Source organism: Plecotus auritus, assembly GCF_963455305.1.
Source record: "Plecotus auritus genome assembly, chromosome: 1".
NCBI classification, from domain to species: Eukaryota; Metazoa; Chordata; class Mammalia; order Chiroptera; family Vespertilionidae; genus Plecotus; species Plecotus auritus.
This window is the reverse complement of record NC_137770.1, coordinates 142,955,219-142,971,316: the sequence shown is the minus strand read 5'-3', so window position 1 is coordinate 142,971,316 and position 16,098 is coordinate 142,955,219. Positions and strand designations below refer to the sequence as shown.

General features: G+C 38.8%; 1 protein-coding gene across 3 annotated transcripts in view; it reads left to right on the top strand.

The window, feature by feature from the left end:
- Nucleotides 1-2,911: 2,911 nt before the first annotated feature.
- The window catches only part of ARMC3 (armadillo repeat containing 3), a gene marked incomplete at its 5' end in the record, with an annotated part of 97,915 nt that continues 84,728 nt past the window's right edge, over nucleotides 2,912-16,098 (top strand). For all 3 annotated transcript variants that reach the window (XM_080666745.1, XM_080666744.1, XM_080666743.1), the window contains one exon: nucleotides 2,912-2,959. In XM_080666745.1, the coding sequence (XP_080522871.1) occupies nucleotides 2,912-2,959 (48 nt within the window). The remainder of the gene's footprint in view (nucleotides 2,960-16,098) is intronic.

Genomic DNA, 16,098 nt, shown 5'->3' with positions numbered 1-16,098 from the left:
ATCTGGCCTTCTTGGTTTTACAAGTTCTCTATAGTGAAATGTATTGCCTTTATAAGTGGTACACTCAAAAATGGTTAAAATGGTAAATTTTATGTGTGTTTTATTACAATAAAAGAAATCAATGGGCAGGTGGTAAAATAGTCAAGGGAAACAGGTTTAGTTTGCTTCAAAAAGTCAAAAGGATTTATTTTCCCTTAATTCGACATCTCTGTAGCTTTAAAGGAAAACAAATCTTCAAAGAATAAAATAAGATAATTTAATTGTATCTATTGATTTTAAGTGAAATAACTTTACAAAGTTAAAAAAAAAAACTTAGGGTCATCTCTGAGGCTCCTTGTCTGTGGCCTATGTCAGCTTTATACATTCTCCCCATTAACTATTACACACAATATAGTAATAAAAACACAAACTAAACACTTCCTATTTTACAACAGTGCCTAGACCAGCTTCCTCACTGTAATCCTGTATGTTTAGGCTCTCCTAGCCTCTGTACTCTTCAACATGCAATTACTCAAAACCTGAAATAGGAAAAATAAGTTCCTGAGTGAAAATCAGATGACTTAAAGCAACTTTATGCTGGCATAATTTAATTGCTTCTCAAACATTCATAAGGAATTCTTTTGTTAAATTTAACACTGCTATATTTCAGAATTTATTATAAAGAGCTATGAAATCTCATTTTTCTAGAGGTTAATAATTGGATAGATTTTGATTTATCCAGAATAGTTTCATGAAACATTTTAGGCACAAAGTCTAGGGCCTGTGTGCTTTTTAAGCATCTATGAAAGATGTTTGAGATTTGGGAGAAAATGGCTCTAAAATATGAAGACAAGGGAAAAATTAATTTTAAATTAAATGTTTTACATTAATATTAAATTTTGATTACATTTTAAAATAACTTTCTTATTTTGCAAGAATTTCCAAGTGCACAAACTGATTGCTGAGTGATTTTATCTGCAAAATTTTAAAACAGTTTATAATGAAAATTATACAGTATATAACTAGGGGCCCAGTGCATGAACTCGTGCACCTTGAAAGGAACTGTGGGCCACGAGGCTGCGGTGGGCACAGGGGAAGGTCTCAGCCCATCCTCCACACGCCTGCCCAACCCCTCCCGGTGCGGCCCCCAGTCCCCTGTCTACCAGCAGCCCTGCTCCTACTGCCGCCACTCCCACACCCTGGTGGCGGCGGCTCCTCTCTCACCCATTGACGATGCCGAGTGATTGGAGCTGGCACCAGTAGTGGGTGAGATCAGCAGGTGCTGCCCTGATCGCCCCTTAGGAGCAGGGGGAGGTAAAGAAGCCCTCAGGGGTGATCAGGGCCTGCAGCCACCGCTCACGCCCGCTGATGGCACCAAGTGATTGGGACCGGTACTGGGTGCTGGCAGCGGGTGTGAGCAGCAGCTCCAGCTCTGGCTGCAGGTGCGAGCAACAGGCGGGACCATGGTGCCCGGGAGCAAAGAATTTTCAGTAACCACCAGAGGCTCACCCTGATGACAGCAACTGGTGCCCCACCTTGGTCTGGCACCCCCGCTCACCGGCTCCACCATCCCGCTGTGGCCACCGCCCACCATGTTCTGCACTCTGCTGCCTGCTGCCAATGCCCGCCATGTTCCGCACGTGCCCCCTGGTGGTCAGCACACGTCATAGTGACCAGTTGTTTGGTTGCTCTGCTGTTCGGTCTATTTGCATATTAGCCTTTTATTATATAGGATGGGGGATGTGGGTGTATTTTAACATTTTAATATATTGGATATAGTGTGAGGAAGTGCATCACAGAGTAAGCTTGTCCAGGCCATCAAAGATCTTGAAATTTATGTGAACTGAAGTTAGGGACTTGGAATAGATGTCTTTCAAAAGTCCCTATGAATTTGTAGGAACATGTATGATAGTTTTTAACATATGTGATAAATTCTGGTCAGTGTCTCTCATGCTAGCAGCTGCTTTTCTCCCTTGACAAGCCATTTGAACTAACACTGACATTGTAGATTCTCTCCAAGGATTTTCTATTTCTCAGGATTTCTTTTGAGACTGTAGTCATTTTCTTAAAACTAGAATATACCCTCTGAGTGAGATTGCCTAATGCTAAATATAATCCCACGAACTCCCACTGGAGAAAATTTGAAAAATTTCTAGGGTTGTTCTAACAGTCACCAACATCTTGAAAAGTTTTCTGTACCCAGGTGGAGTTAATCCTCTGTGGTATATCAACTATGTCTATGATTCCTTTTACTTTTTCCACACAGGCATGGATACATGAGGGCAGGTAGAAAAGTGTTTTGCAAGGAGTAATCCCTATTTCCCAAGAATGCATTTCTTTAGATTCTCAATTAGTTTTTATTGAGCTTTGGATTACATCAGATACAATTTTGTTATTTGGGAAAATGACACAAATGTTCATCTGGAGTTGATAGATCTTGGATACAATTCACAAAACCATTACTCCCAGGAAAACAGAGTTAATTATTTGTATAAATGCTCAATGTCTACTATGTGCCAGACACTCTTCTAGGTGCTTGGGATAGATCAATGCAAGAAAGCAGACAAAAATCTCTCCTTTTGTGGCAAACGTTCTTGCAGATCTCAAAAGTAACTTGGACTTTGTCTCCCAAGCCCTACATGGTAAACTAAAAAGTGAAAGTTATGTCACTAATATATTCTCTTTCTTTCCAAACTGGAAGCCAGGACTAATGCCCAACAATCTTATCAATCAGTTCCTTTAAAATCATGGTTTGAATAGGGATGTAGGTAACATATTTGTACATCTGCAATAATTTCTACATGTATCTCATTGTCTCTTTTTAGGTAAAATTTAAAGGAAATAGACCTCATAAAGATATAGATAACTGAGAAATTTGTACATATATAATATGTAAATGACACTTTAACCATTTATTGCATCTTTTCCCAGAATGGGTAAAAAGATAAAGAAGGAAGCAGAACCCCCTCCTAAGGATGTGGTAAGTTTCTGATATGAATACTAGTAGCACGTCAACAACCAGTTTTAAAAAGAAATTGTTCAAACAGTTTGGCATGTACCAGTATATACATGCGTACATGGTGGCAGAAGTCCAAAGTCTGACTAATGATAAGATTAGTCAGAGAAATCTAATATTATATAAACAAACATTTATAGCATTGTCATTACCTAATTAGCACAATTAAAGAGTAATTATTAGCTTTTAGTATGTGGATGGCATCTTTATAAGCCAAGTTAATGAATAAATAGTTTTGGTTTGTTATTTTAAATACTTTACATTTGCCAGTCTCTCATTAATGTTAATTATCCAAGTGAATTTTCACAATTAACTGGGAATTATGCTATAGCTATTATATTTGTATTTAAGGTTGTCAGAGGATGACCTTTTGGATGTCAGAAGACTTGTATTTTCCAATTCTATGGAGAGAGAAGTCTGGATTCATCATCAATTTCTATTCCAAATGCTTAAGTAATACATTCATTATAACACAAAGCCATTTTCTGTCTTTTAAAAGCATGTTTTTATCTTCTCTCTTCACATTTTTTGAATTACTGAAAAATGGTGTTTAAAATAGAAAATGACCCTGGACAATTTTTAGTTTAGAAATTTATTTTGAAAGATACTTGGTATGATTTTCTTCAAATAAAACACGAATGGGGAAAAAATAAGCATGGATAGTCAACTCACAGGATTTTATAGTTTGAAAGAAACTAAATTTAGTGCATTTGAGCATCAAGCTCCAATTACAAACATAAGCTTGGTCCATGTTCTGCCTCTTACAAATGGTGTGTGTGTGTGTGTGTTTTATGAAGTTGTGAAATTTGGACAAGTTATTTCAGTTTTTCTTTATCTCTTCAATGGGAATTGTAACGACCGACTCATTTCAGTTGTTGTATGAATTAAAATGAAATAAAACATATGAAGTTCTCACTAACTGGCACATAGTTAGTACTCACTAATAAGATTTAAATCATGGGAATCCTTTAGACTCTGACACACACACACACACACACACACACACACACACACACATTTCAATACAGTTGGGAACAGAGGCTATGGCAGCACCTATCTGCCCAGGTTTAAGAAAGCTTTGCATTGTGGTCTCCTGATGTATTTTCATCAATCTGGCTGCTCTCCTTTGAACATACTCTTAAAACATAACACATTCTCTTAGTTTTCATTACATTCTAGGTTTTCATTACCTCTCCTTTTGATGCAAAAGAGCATTATTGACATTTTATTACTAGAAAGTGAACTCATGAACATAGTACTTGATGACAAACACTTTGGATTAAAATTAGAATTAAGAGACTATTAATGGATGTAGTAGTCTAAGACTCTTTCTGTAATTTTATCATGTATTTCTAATATTAGTCTCTGTATCCTAATCCTTGGGAATCAAGACTTGAGAAACCAGTCCAACCCTAGCTTTAACAGAAATCTAGCTCTTGCTTTCTAAGTTCACAACAGCCTTGGGGCAGCCAGAGGCATGTGCAGCAATTACCAGTGGTCCCTGACTACTGATTGCCCTCGGGTCCTTCCATCTTTCCCCTACTCTGACTTTATGCTAAAAAGTTGATAGATTAATATTAAAATATCTAACTACTTTCCTTTCTAGTAAATTCTAATACTTTAAAACAGTATACTACAATGTAAGGCATCTGAACTTGGAATTTGTTACAAGGCATTCTTCTTCAAAGTCTAGGCAAGGTTTGATGTACAAGTTATAAATGAGAACCACTTTTAAAAGAGAGATACATAACTGCCTGAGAAAATAAACTTTTCTGTGTCAACTAATGGTAGTTTTGCTTTTTTATATATTTCCTAAAACCATTGTTTCCAAAGATATTCTTTCTTTCCCCAATTTTTAAGCTTTTTATTGAAGCATAATATACATACAGAAAAGTACATAGAAAGATACAGTTCAATTAATTTTTACACAATGAACACACCCATGTAACCAGCACCCAAGTAAAAACAAAACAAAATATGACCAGTCTCCCAGAAGTTCCCCATGCCCACCAAGGACTCTAACATCATAGAATAGTGTGACCTGTATTTGAAATATATAAATGGAACCATAAAGTATATTCTCTTTTGTCTGACTTCTGTTTAATAGTGCATTTTTGAGATTTATCTATACTGTTGCATCATATAATTGTGATTTTTTTCTTATTGCTATATGACATCTCATTGTATGACTATACCTCAATTTACCTATTTATTCTCTCATTGATAGGCATTTTTAGTAGTTTCCTATTTGGGGTGTTATAAATGTGTAGCCATGAACATTCTAGTGCATGTCAGAACATTTTATTTTCATTAGTCTTTCAACTACTAGTTAAAATGGGTAATAGGGACAGAGAGAAGAGGAGTGCTTAGTGATATATTTAAAACAAAAAACTCCTTTTGCTTTTCTTAATATTCTTCTTGACAAAACATACATTAATATGTGCATATATGGTTTATTGATCTCCATTCCTTCTCATAAAAGGGAACACCAGCTAAGAAGATGCCTAGATGTTGGAAGATGTGGCTTAAACAAACAATACAACTACTAGTATATTCTGCTCCCCCATGTTTGGTTGAAAGGCTGTTAGCGATGCTATAATAAATGGCAAATTTGCTGTGGAATGATTGCATAAAAATAATTACTAATAGAAATTACCTTAGTGGAAAATATTTATTATAAGGCAAGATATTCAGCAGCTAAGAGTAAGGTTCTGGAGTTAAACTATCTGAACCCTCACTCCATCATCCACCATCCATGATCTGGGGCAAATTTCCCAACCTCTGTATACCTCAGTGAGGAAGTGATGATATCCACTTCACAGGACATCCACTTAATATCTACTCATAGAGGCAAGGTTATATCAATGTAAGATGTTTAGAACAGTGCCTGGCACTAGTTAAGAGCTTAATAAATGCCGTTGTTATTAATAACATAGTTGAGGGTACTGTTCATTATCCTATAGGACTGTAGAAGTTTGAACTGTCAAAGGAGACAGGTGATCAGCTGTGGAAGACCAGCTGGCCTCTAAAGTTTCAGGAGGCCTGGTGCATGGCCATCATGATTCATGGCCAGGTCTTCGAGTTTACGAGCATGGAAATTTTATTCTCTTAATATTTCAGAGGCAATTGAGCTTCAGTGGACAAATCACAGTATCTAAACGTGAAAGAGAACGTGACCTGGCTCTAGAGAATCAATGATTAAGTATCAACTGGACATTTATGTTAACGGGTCAGCACCTTCTCTCCATAGTTAATTGTTTATGGGGGAGCTAAGCTTGGTGAGTATTGAATCGGAACAACATACAATAGTAGAACCTGTTCCCTCATCTGGGCAACCAAACCCAGTTCTTTGGAAGACTGGGATGTCTCCTGGGGCTTGTTTTTCCTCAAACTTCTTCATCAACCTCAGAACTCAATCTTTAATTCTCTGTCAGAGACTGCCAAAACTGCCCCAGACTTTTTTTCTAGAAATGAAGCATCATAGGGACTTATTTTCCTTCATCACAGATAAACCAAGCCATCATGATTAAGAAATATAGTATAAATTCATAAATATGCACATATATGAAACTGTGTAATTATCAGCTTGCTCCCCTCGCACTAAATGTTTGTTACCTTGAATCATGTAAAGCAAACTAGAGGCCAAACAAATTAGCTGTTTTCATTTTAACCTTTACGCTTTTTAGCAGATTTAAAATCTATGTAGTCTTACTGAAAGTTCACACTTCTTTTTGTATCTGTTTCTCTTTTCCTGTGTAATTGATTCCATGTGGTCCGAGACCACTGATGTGGTTAACACCTTCCAAAAAAAAAAAAAAAAAAAAAGCCTTTTATTTGCACTTACCAGCACCATAAAAATCATTCACTTGTCATAATTTATCTACTTTTCACTGGGTTCAACTTTGTAATTTTGTATTCTTTTAGACTTGTGCTATCCAGTAATCACTAGCCACATGTAATTATTTACATTGAAACTTATAGTAATAAAATTATGCTAATTAAAATTAACAATTAAAAAAGTAAAAATTCAGTTCCTCAGTCACATTAGTTACACTTCAAGTGCTCAAGTGTCACATGAGGCTGTGACTACCGTATTAGAGACACAGATCAGCAATGCCATCGTCCAAGTTCTGTTAGACAACCCTACCCTGGATAGTCTTATTTTCTTCACAGACATATAAAAGTATTCCTATAAATCGATGGCTTCTCTAATAGACTGAGCTTAAAATTCAAAGCTTAGCCAAAATGGTTCCCCCTTCTTTCATTCTTTTTGTAAATAATTGGTTTTATCATTTATTTTGTGCAGAGCGTGAAATTATAATTTCACAGCCAGCTTGTCGGTGACTGATTGTGAGTTTCTCACAGGAAAGCAGATGGGATGTGTAATTACAGCACAGTATTATTTATTTAGTTGTGTGGCATTCTGTTAGAGCTATCATTTTATTCTCAGCACCTTTTTAAATAAAAAATTACTATAATGCTGTAGGCTCTGTAGGAGAAACAAATGTCATGCGAAGCTTCTCCACTGTCTGCCAAACATTGACATTTCTCCTCCTTTGACAGCTCTTTAGTCTGTGTCTCTCACAGTCTCAGACGCCATATCATCTTTTCCTTGATGATGACCAGAAGATGTGGCAAAATACTGAAGTGTTTTCTAAACACTTGAAGAAGGATGAAAGATACTTACTATAGTTGTTGTTTAAATGTATTTTCATGTACTTTAGTCTTTTAAGCATTGTAGGCATTCTGCGAAGATATGACATATCCATGTTCCAACATAGTATATTTATGCACAACCTTATAAAATCAGCTTTAAAAATATTGAAATGTCAGAGGACTCTGAAGTGAGAGTTTAAAAATGGAAGGGAAATTTGTTCTGAATGGCGGTTGATGGAGAAGGTAACCTGCCAGAATGCTAGGGAAACTGTCTTCAGTGGTAAAGCTGATCCAAGGCGGTGATTCTCAAGGGTTTGGAGGGGGTGCGCAGGGGAGAGGGTCTTATGTGGGTAGAATGGTAATGGTGGACTATATCCCCACAAAAATGCACACCAAAATTTTTGCAAGCAGTTTCAGTGGGCAAATGTATCCCTAGAGCAGCCCATTGACGGTTCCATGAATCTCTGATTTAGAACCTTCTCTCCTCACATCAGCAAACAATACACAGTTAAGGTACTTTAGGCCAGAATCATAAAAAAGAAGTTTCCAGGGACACCTTATAGACAAGTATTGAGTTTCCATACCGCAGATTTATTCTAGGTAATGGAGATAGAGAAATAACATAGTCCTTTGCCTGAAGAAACTAATTCGTTTATTGGACAAATATTGTTCTACACCCTGGGCATATATCTGAGAGCAAAACAAAGTTAAGGCCTCAAGGCAGCATCCATTCTAGTGGGGGAAATATTCAATTAACAAGTAACAATATAATTCAGGTAGTGATAAGCTCCATAAAGAAAAGGTAGGATACAGGATGGAGAGTGATGGTATCTGCATCACTTTAAATAGGATCTACATTAGGGAAAGCCTTCCCAGTGGGGTCTCATTTGAGAAAGACTTAAATGGAATGAAGGAATCTGCTGTGCAAATATCTGAGTGAGAGTACCCCAGCTGATCAACAATAACTAAGGCTTGACTTAATATGTTTGAGGAATGCCAAAGAAGTTGGTGTGCTTGGAGATTGGTAAGCAAGGAATTAGGAGGTGGGTCACAAAGGTGGTGGGTGGTAGTGATAGGGCCTTTTGGACTATATTAAAGATTTTTTTCCTCTACTGTGCAAAATGGGGGATTCATTGGGAGGTTACAAGTAGAGGAGTAGCAATAACTAAGTTACATTTAAAACAGAAAAGTAAGGTCATTCTAGCTACAATGTGAAAGAAGAGTGAAGGTGGAAAGACCAATTTGGAGGCTATTACAGTAGGGCAGCTAGGATTAGGCTGTACCTGTGGAGAAGGTGAGAAGTGACCAGAATGAGGACACATGCTGATGGTAGATTTGGCAGAATTTGCTGATGGATTGTATGTGGGGTGTGGGAAAGAGAGGAGCTGAGATGTTTCAAGGTTCTTGGACTGAGCAACTGAGTAAATTATGGTAAAATATACTAAAGTATACTAAAGTATACATGTAAAACAAAGAAACAGTGCAGTGTGTTAAGTGCTATTTTATAGAAATTTAGAGGAATATAGCTGTGGGAAAGAAAAGAAAGCCCCAGGATTTTTAACACCCAAACAGCTGTGAATAAAAAATGTATCCAGAAAAATGGAGACCTATTAAATGAGCCACAAGCTTTTATAGTTTCAAGTATTATTTTATTACTTTAATTTTTTAGAAATGAAATAAAACTATCAAAAAGTGGTAGGTGAAATCATCTCACAGTTGATGGCCTTAGTGAGAACCATTTTGGTGAGTCAGTGAGGGTGAAAGTCAGATAGGAAATGTTTACTGGAGGTAAGAGTGAAAAAATGAATAAAAGTAAGTAGTTCATAAGATTTTTGACAATGAAAAGGATGACTGGGTGCAAATGCAAAGAAAGCAAAAACTAGTGTTCATTCATGGCTTGGGTTTTTGAAAATTGATTTGATGAAAAGAGAGGGACAAGGAGATTTAAGGTTTGGCAGGAATGTTATTAAAATAATAGATCATAAAATCTAAGCAGCATAAGAAGTGAAGAAATGAGAAACCTGATGAAGTGAAAGTAGAGAGAGTAATAGGTGTGGGAGGGGTATCGCAATGAAACTGGATAGCTGTAGTGGGTGTAGCTGAATAATGAAGCTGTATCTCTACCAAGAAACCCTTAAAGTCTGAATATTGTGGGCACTAAGAAGGCAAAGTGAGTAGGTAAAGAGAAATTGGTGGGATATCAAGCATAATAGCAGAAAACAAATGTAAATGATAGATGGGTGCTATTGAGTCAGAATAAAGTAGAGGACATAGAAGAGAACTTTTAAAAGTAATGAGAACATTTCTGCTTCTGGATAGGATGTAGTAGTGGTGGGTAGAGGTAGGGCATCAACTCGAGCTCTAGAGCTTCTATACAGCAAAAGAAACCATCAACAAATGAAGAGAACCCACTCTATGGGAGGACATATTTGCCAATGATACATCCAATAAGGGGTTAATTTCCAAAATATATAAAGACCATACACATCTCAACACCAGGAAAACAATACAATTAAAAAATGGGCTAAGGACCTGAATAGATGCTTCTCCAAAGAGGATATAAAGAAGGCCAAGAGACATGAAAACATGCTCAAAGTCACTATCAGAGAGATGCAAATGGAAACTACAATGAGGTATCACCTCACACCTGCCAGAGTGGCTATGATCAATAAATCAACAAACAACAAGTGCTGGTGAGAATGTGGAGAAAAGGGAACCTTTATGCACTGCTGGTGGGAATGCAGACTGTTACAGCCACTGTGGGAAACAGTATGGAGTTTCCTCAAAATATTAAAAATGGAACTGCTTTTGACCCAGTGATCCCACTTCTAGGAATATATCCTAAGATCCTGAAATATCAATCAGAAAGAATATATGCACCTCTATGTTCATAGCAGTGTTATTTATAATAGCTAAGATCTGTAAACAGCCCAAGTGTCAATCAGTAGACTAGTGGGGAAAAAAAGCTGTGGTACATTTACACCATGGAATACTATGCAGCTGTAAAAGAGAAAGACAATATCATATGACCTCACTAATATGTGGAATCTAATGAACAAAATAAACTGATGAACAAAATGGAACCAGAAGCATGAATACATGGAATAGACTGGCTGGTGCCCAAGGGGAGAGGGGTGGTTGGTGGCTGGATAAAGAAGGTGAAGGAAATAGCTAAAGAACATATATGTATACCCCATGGACATGGACAATAATTTGGTAAAGGCCAAGGAAGGGGGAGGCGGGGAGGAGAGAGGAGGGCAAAGGTGGGGAGGGAGACTCCTGCAATAATGTCAACATTAAAATTTTTTTAATTAAATAAAAAGCAGATGGATTTAAAAATACCAGAAGAGGTATGGAAAGGCAAATTAAAAAGACTGATAATACCAACTGTTGGTAAGGATATGGAACTCTTATTAATAAATGTTGGGAATGTAAACTGATAAAACTGCTTTAGAAATCTGTTCAACAGTACTTGTGAAAGGTAAATATATATCTACCTTGTGACTCATCAATTTTATTCCTCAGAATATACCCAGGGAAAATGAAGGCATATATTCACAAAAATACATGAACAAGAATATTCATTGCAGCTTTATTTATGACTAGAGACCTGATGCATGAAATTCGTGCATGGGAAGGGGGTCCCTCAGCCCAGCCTGCACCCTCTCGTAATCTGGGACCCCTTGAGAGATGTCCGACTGCCGGTTTAGGCCTGGTTCCCCAGAGGGATCGGGCCTAAACCAGCAGTCGGACATCCCTCTCGCAATCTGGGACCACTGGCTCCTAACCGCTTGCCTGCCTGCCTGATCACCCCTAACCACTCTACATGACTGCCTCATCCCCCCTAACCACTCACCTGCCTGCCTGCCTGTTCGCCCCTAACTGTTTGCCTGCCTACCTGATCACCCCTAACTGCCTCTGCCTCAGCCCCCGCCATCATGGCTTCTTCTGGAAGGACATCCAGAATGATGTCCGGAGGGTCATTGGCTGTCCGGTTTAATTAGCATATTACGTTTTTGTTATAGATAGCTTCAAAATGAAATAAAAGAAGCCAAACTCGTATATCCATACAACGGAATACCATATAGCCATAAAAATATGACTCAATTATATGAAAATATGAATTAATTTGAGGGACATTGTGCTGAACTAAAGAAGGCAGATGTGAAAGAATGCATGTTGTGTGATTCCATTTATATGAAGTTCAAGAACAGGAAAAACTAAGCTATGATTTCGAAAGTAGGAATAATGGTTACCTTTCTGGGAGGGTTTTGGGGAAGGAGTTTGAGGAAATATTCAGGGGTGATAAAAATGTTTCGTAACTTGGTCAGAGAGGTATTGTATTCTGAAAGATCAAGTGAAAGAAATATCTGTCAGTACACAAAAAACAGAGTGGAGTTTGCTTTTTAACCCAATCTTACTATCTTAATAAGGTTTATTTGCCATATAGATAATTATTTAAATCATTGATATATTTTATTTCATTTCTATCATTTTACATTACATTTTTGTTATTTCTTTGCTGTTTTTATGCTGTATTTTTTTGTATCTTATTTTTCTGAATTGAGTAATTTTCCTTTGTTAACCTTTCTATTTTGGGAAACTCCTACTACTCATCTGTAGCCTTTAAATACATATATCTAGCCTGGCTGGTGTGGCTTAGTGGTTGAGCCTTGACCTATGAACCAGAAGGTCACGGTTTGATTCCCAGTCATGGCACATGCCCAGATTGCAGGATCGATTCCCATTAATGATGTGCAGGAGGCAACCTATCAATGATTCTCTCTCATCATTGATGTTTCCCTCTCTCCCTGTCCTTTCCTCTCTGAAATCAATAAAAATATATATTTTAAAGATTCACATATCTAAACCTGTATTTTTATCAATGTAAAGAATGAGCAATAACAGACAACAGTCCTGTTTCCTTTACCAAAAATTTCCTTTACCTGCGTTTTGTTGAAAACAAAAAACAAAAAAACTAGAATCTAGCTTTTTTATTCTTTCTTATAATGTGTCATTATTACTTCAGGAATCCTTTCTTTAAAATTACATTATGATTCACAACATCATTATAGTTGAGTTTAACTACATATTGTCTCAATCCAGCACTATTGATTTTATATTTTGTCCTCCCCAATTCTGGCTGGAGTTTTTGATATACTTGTTGAGTCTGTGTATGCCTGAACATGTCTTTTTCATATATGAATGATCACTTAGCCAGGTATAAATTTCTAGTGTCATAATCCTTTTCCTTCTGAACATTGTTGCTTATCCTCAATAGAAAGTTGGTTGAAAGGAGGGTCTAGATCAGTGGTTCTCAACCTTTCTAATGCCGTGACCCTTTAATACAGTTCCTCATGTTGTGGTGACCCCCAACCATAAAATTATTTTTGTTGCTACTTCATAACTGTAATTTTGCTACTGTTATGAATCGTAATGTAAATATCTGTGTTTTCCGATGGTCTTAGGCAACCCTGCTAGCGGTTCTCAACCTATGGTATTCCAGGTAGGATTGGGCCTAAACGAGCAGTCGGACATCCCTCTCACAATCCAGGACTGCTGGCTCCCAACTGCTCACCTGCCTGCCTTCCTGATTGCCCCTAACTGCTTCTGCCTGCCAGCCTGATCACCCCCTAACCACTCCCCTGCCAGCCTGATTGATGCCTAACTGCTCCCCTGCCAGCCTGATTGCCCCTAACTGCCCTCCTGAAGGCCTGGTCGCCCCTAACTGCCCTCCCCTACAGGCCTGGGTCCCCCCCAACTGCCCTTCCCTGCAGGCCTGGTCGCCCCCAACTTCCCTCCTCTGCCGGCCTGGTCACCCCTAATTGCCCTCCCCTGCAGGCTTGATCGCCCCCAACTGCCCTCCCTTGCAGGCCTGGTCCCTCCCAACTGCCCTCCCCTGCTGGCCATCTTGTTGCGGCCATCTTGTGTCCACATGGGGACAGCCATCTTTGACCACATGGGGGCAGCCATCTTGTGCATTGAAGTGATGGTCAATTTGCATATTACTCTTTTATTAGATAGGATAGAGGCCTGGTGCATGGGTGGGGGCCAACTGGTTTGCCCTGAAGGGTGTCCTGGATCAGGGTGGGGGTTCCCTTGGGGTGTAGGGCGGCCTGGGCGAGGGGCCTGTGGTGGTTTGCAGGCCAGCCACCTCCCCTGAACCCCCCCCCCCCCGGTGACCCAAGTGGAGACCCTGGGATCTGGGGTTTATTTATCTTCTACAATTGAAACTTTGTAGCCTTGAGCAGAGCCAACCCTCCTGCTCACTCCATGGCTGCAGCCATTTTTGTTGGGATTTATTCATCTTCTATAATTGAAACTTTGTAGCCTTAAGCGGAGACCAAGGCAGGCCAGGGCTGCGGGAGCTTGTCTTCCTCCATCGCCAGGGGCAACTCAAGCCTCCTGCTCTCTCCAGCTCCATGACTGCAGCCATTTTTGTTGGGATTTATTTATCTTCTATCATTGAAACTTTGTAGCCTTGAGTGTAGGCCTGGGCCAGCCAGGGCGGCAGGGAAGCTTGGCTTCCTCCATTGCCGGGGAAACCCAAGCATCCCTTCTGCTCTCTCTGTGGCCGCAGCCATCTTGGTTGGGTTAATTTGCATACTCGCTCCTGATTGGCGTGACTTGTAGGTGTAGTGGAGGTATGGTCAATTTGCATATTACTCTTTTATTAGATAGGATTATTTCTGCTTTCTATTATATATTTTCTATTTAGTCAAGCTCCTATTTTATCACTACAAATACAACATTCATTCCTATTTTAAACCTTCCTAGTATTGTTTTCCCCTTTTATTTTTATTTTTTAAATATATTTTTATTGATTTCAGAGAGTAAGGGAGAGGGAGAGATAGAAACATCAATGATGAGAGGGAATCATTGATTGGCTGCCTCCTGCATGCCCCCCCCCCTCCCACAGGGGACTGATCCCACAACCCGGGCATGTGCCCTTGACCGGAATTGAACCCAGGACCCTTGAGTCCACAGGCTGATACTCTATACACTGAGCCAAACCAGCTAGGGCTGTTTTCCCCTTTTAAATATCTTTCCTCCTTATCTCATCCTACTCTGTTTTATCCATTCTTCAAATTATTTCTAAATTCTACCACCTCCATGGATCTTTCTCCATTTACCCCAGTTCTTAATAATTTTCCCTTTCTCATCACAACATTTATTATCTCTGCCATATCTTTTTGTACTTCCTAGAATCTTAGGATTTTATATCTGGATGAGATCTAAGAGATAGAATCCAACTCCCTAATTTTTCAGATTAAAAAAGAGGTGGTCACTAAGCCACATTTGTAACCCAGAGACCCCAAGCCTTCTGGCATTCTGGGGCTACCCTCTAATACCTAAATAAAATAGTTCTCAAGCTTCAATCCCCAAATACTTTTGGAAGTCCTCAATTAAAAAACTTGCGGGTTTCCAGGCCCTCATGATCTCCTGATCAGGGTTGCAGCCGGCGTCCAAGCCATTGCTGTCGGCTCTGCTAGAGGCCATTTTATTCTCACTGGTCATGCCACTGGACACCTGCAAGTGTTACAAGCCTGGAGTATACGGCCAACTTTTACTGAAGATTTATCTCTCCAAAAAGAGTCTAAAAGGCTTGAGAATGAGCAACATGACTTTTATAACTCTTACAGCTTCTAGTATAAAGTCAGATATACACAAATGACAGCTTACTTTGGATGTTAGATAATGCTGCCCTAAAATCCCATAGCCATTTCCCCTCCAAGGAGAATTTTTATCCCAGCAATGTCCTTTCAGGTCTCTGCTCACTGCTATCTTCTCTGTCTTCTTCATTCTTCCAACCTCACACAATTGTTTTGTTATTCAGACTGATCTATCTCTCCATCCTCTACCTATAACTGAACATCGATTTTGTTATCCTAAAACACAGTAAGCTATCCAGTAAGAACCAGCTAAAGCTTTGAAATTCATAATTTTCAAAAAATATTTTTATTGATTTCAGAGAGGAAAGGAGAGGGAGAGAGATATAGAAACATCAATGATAAGAGAATGATTGATCAGCTGCCTCCTGCATGCCCCCTACTGGGGATCGAGCCCGCACCTGGGCATGTGCCCTTGACTGGAATCGAACCTGGGACCTTTCAGTCCGCAGGACGACACTCTATCCACTGAACCAAACCAGCTAGGGCCATTTTTTTTTCTCTTTAGCATAAGCAGAACTCCCTCCTCCACCAGTCTCTGGAAATGGAATAGAAATTGTGTAATAATGTATTTTCTCCTTGACAAAGAAAGTCCATAGGTTCATTCAGCTGCACATGGATTCCCAGGACTCTCAAGATCACAGCAGGATATACTAGTAGGTCTTCTTACAGTCCTATACTTTTTCTTTATATTATCATTTCCTCTGTTCCAGACTTTTTCCAATTTTACATTTTTTATATATTCTTTTCTATTGGTTTTCAATTGTAATAGCTGCT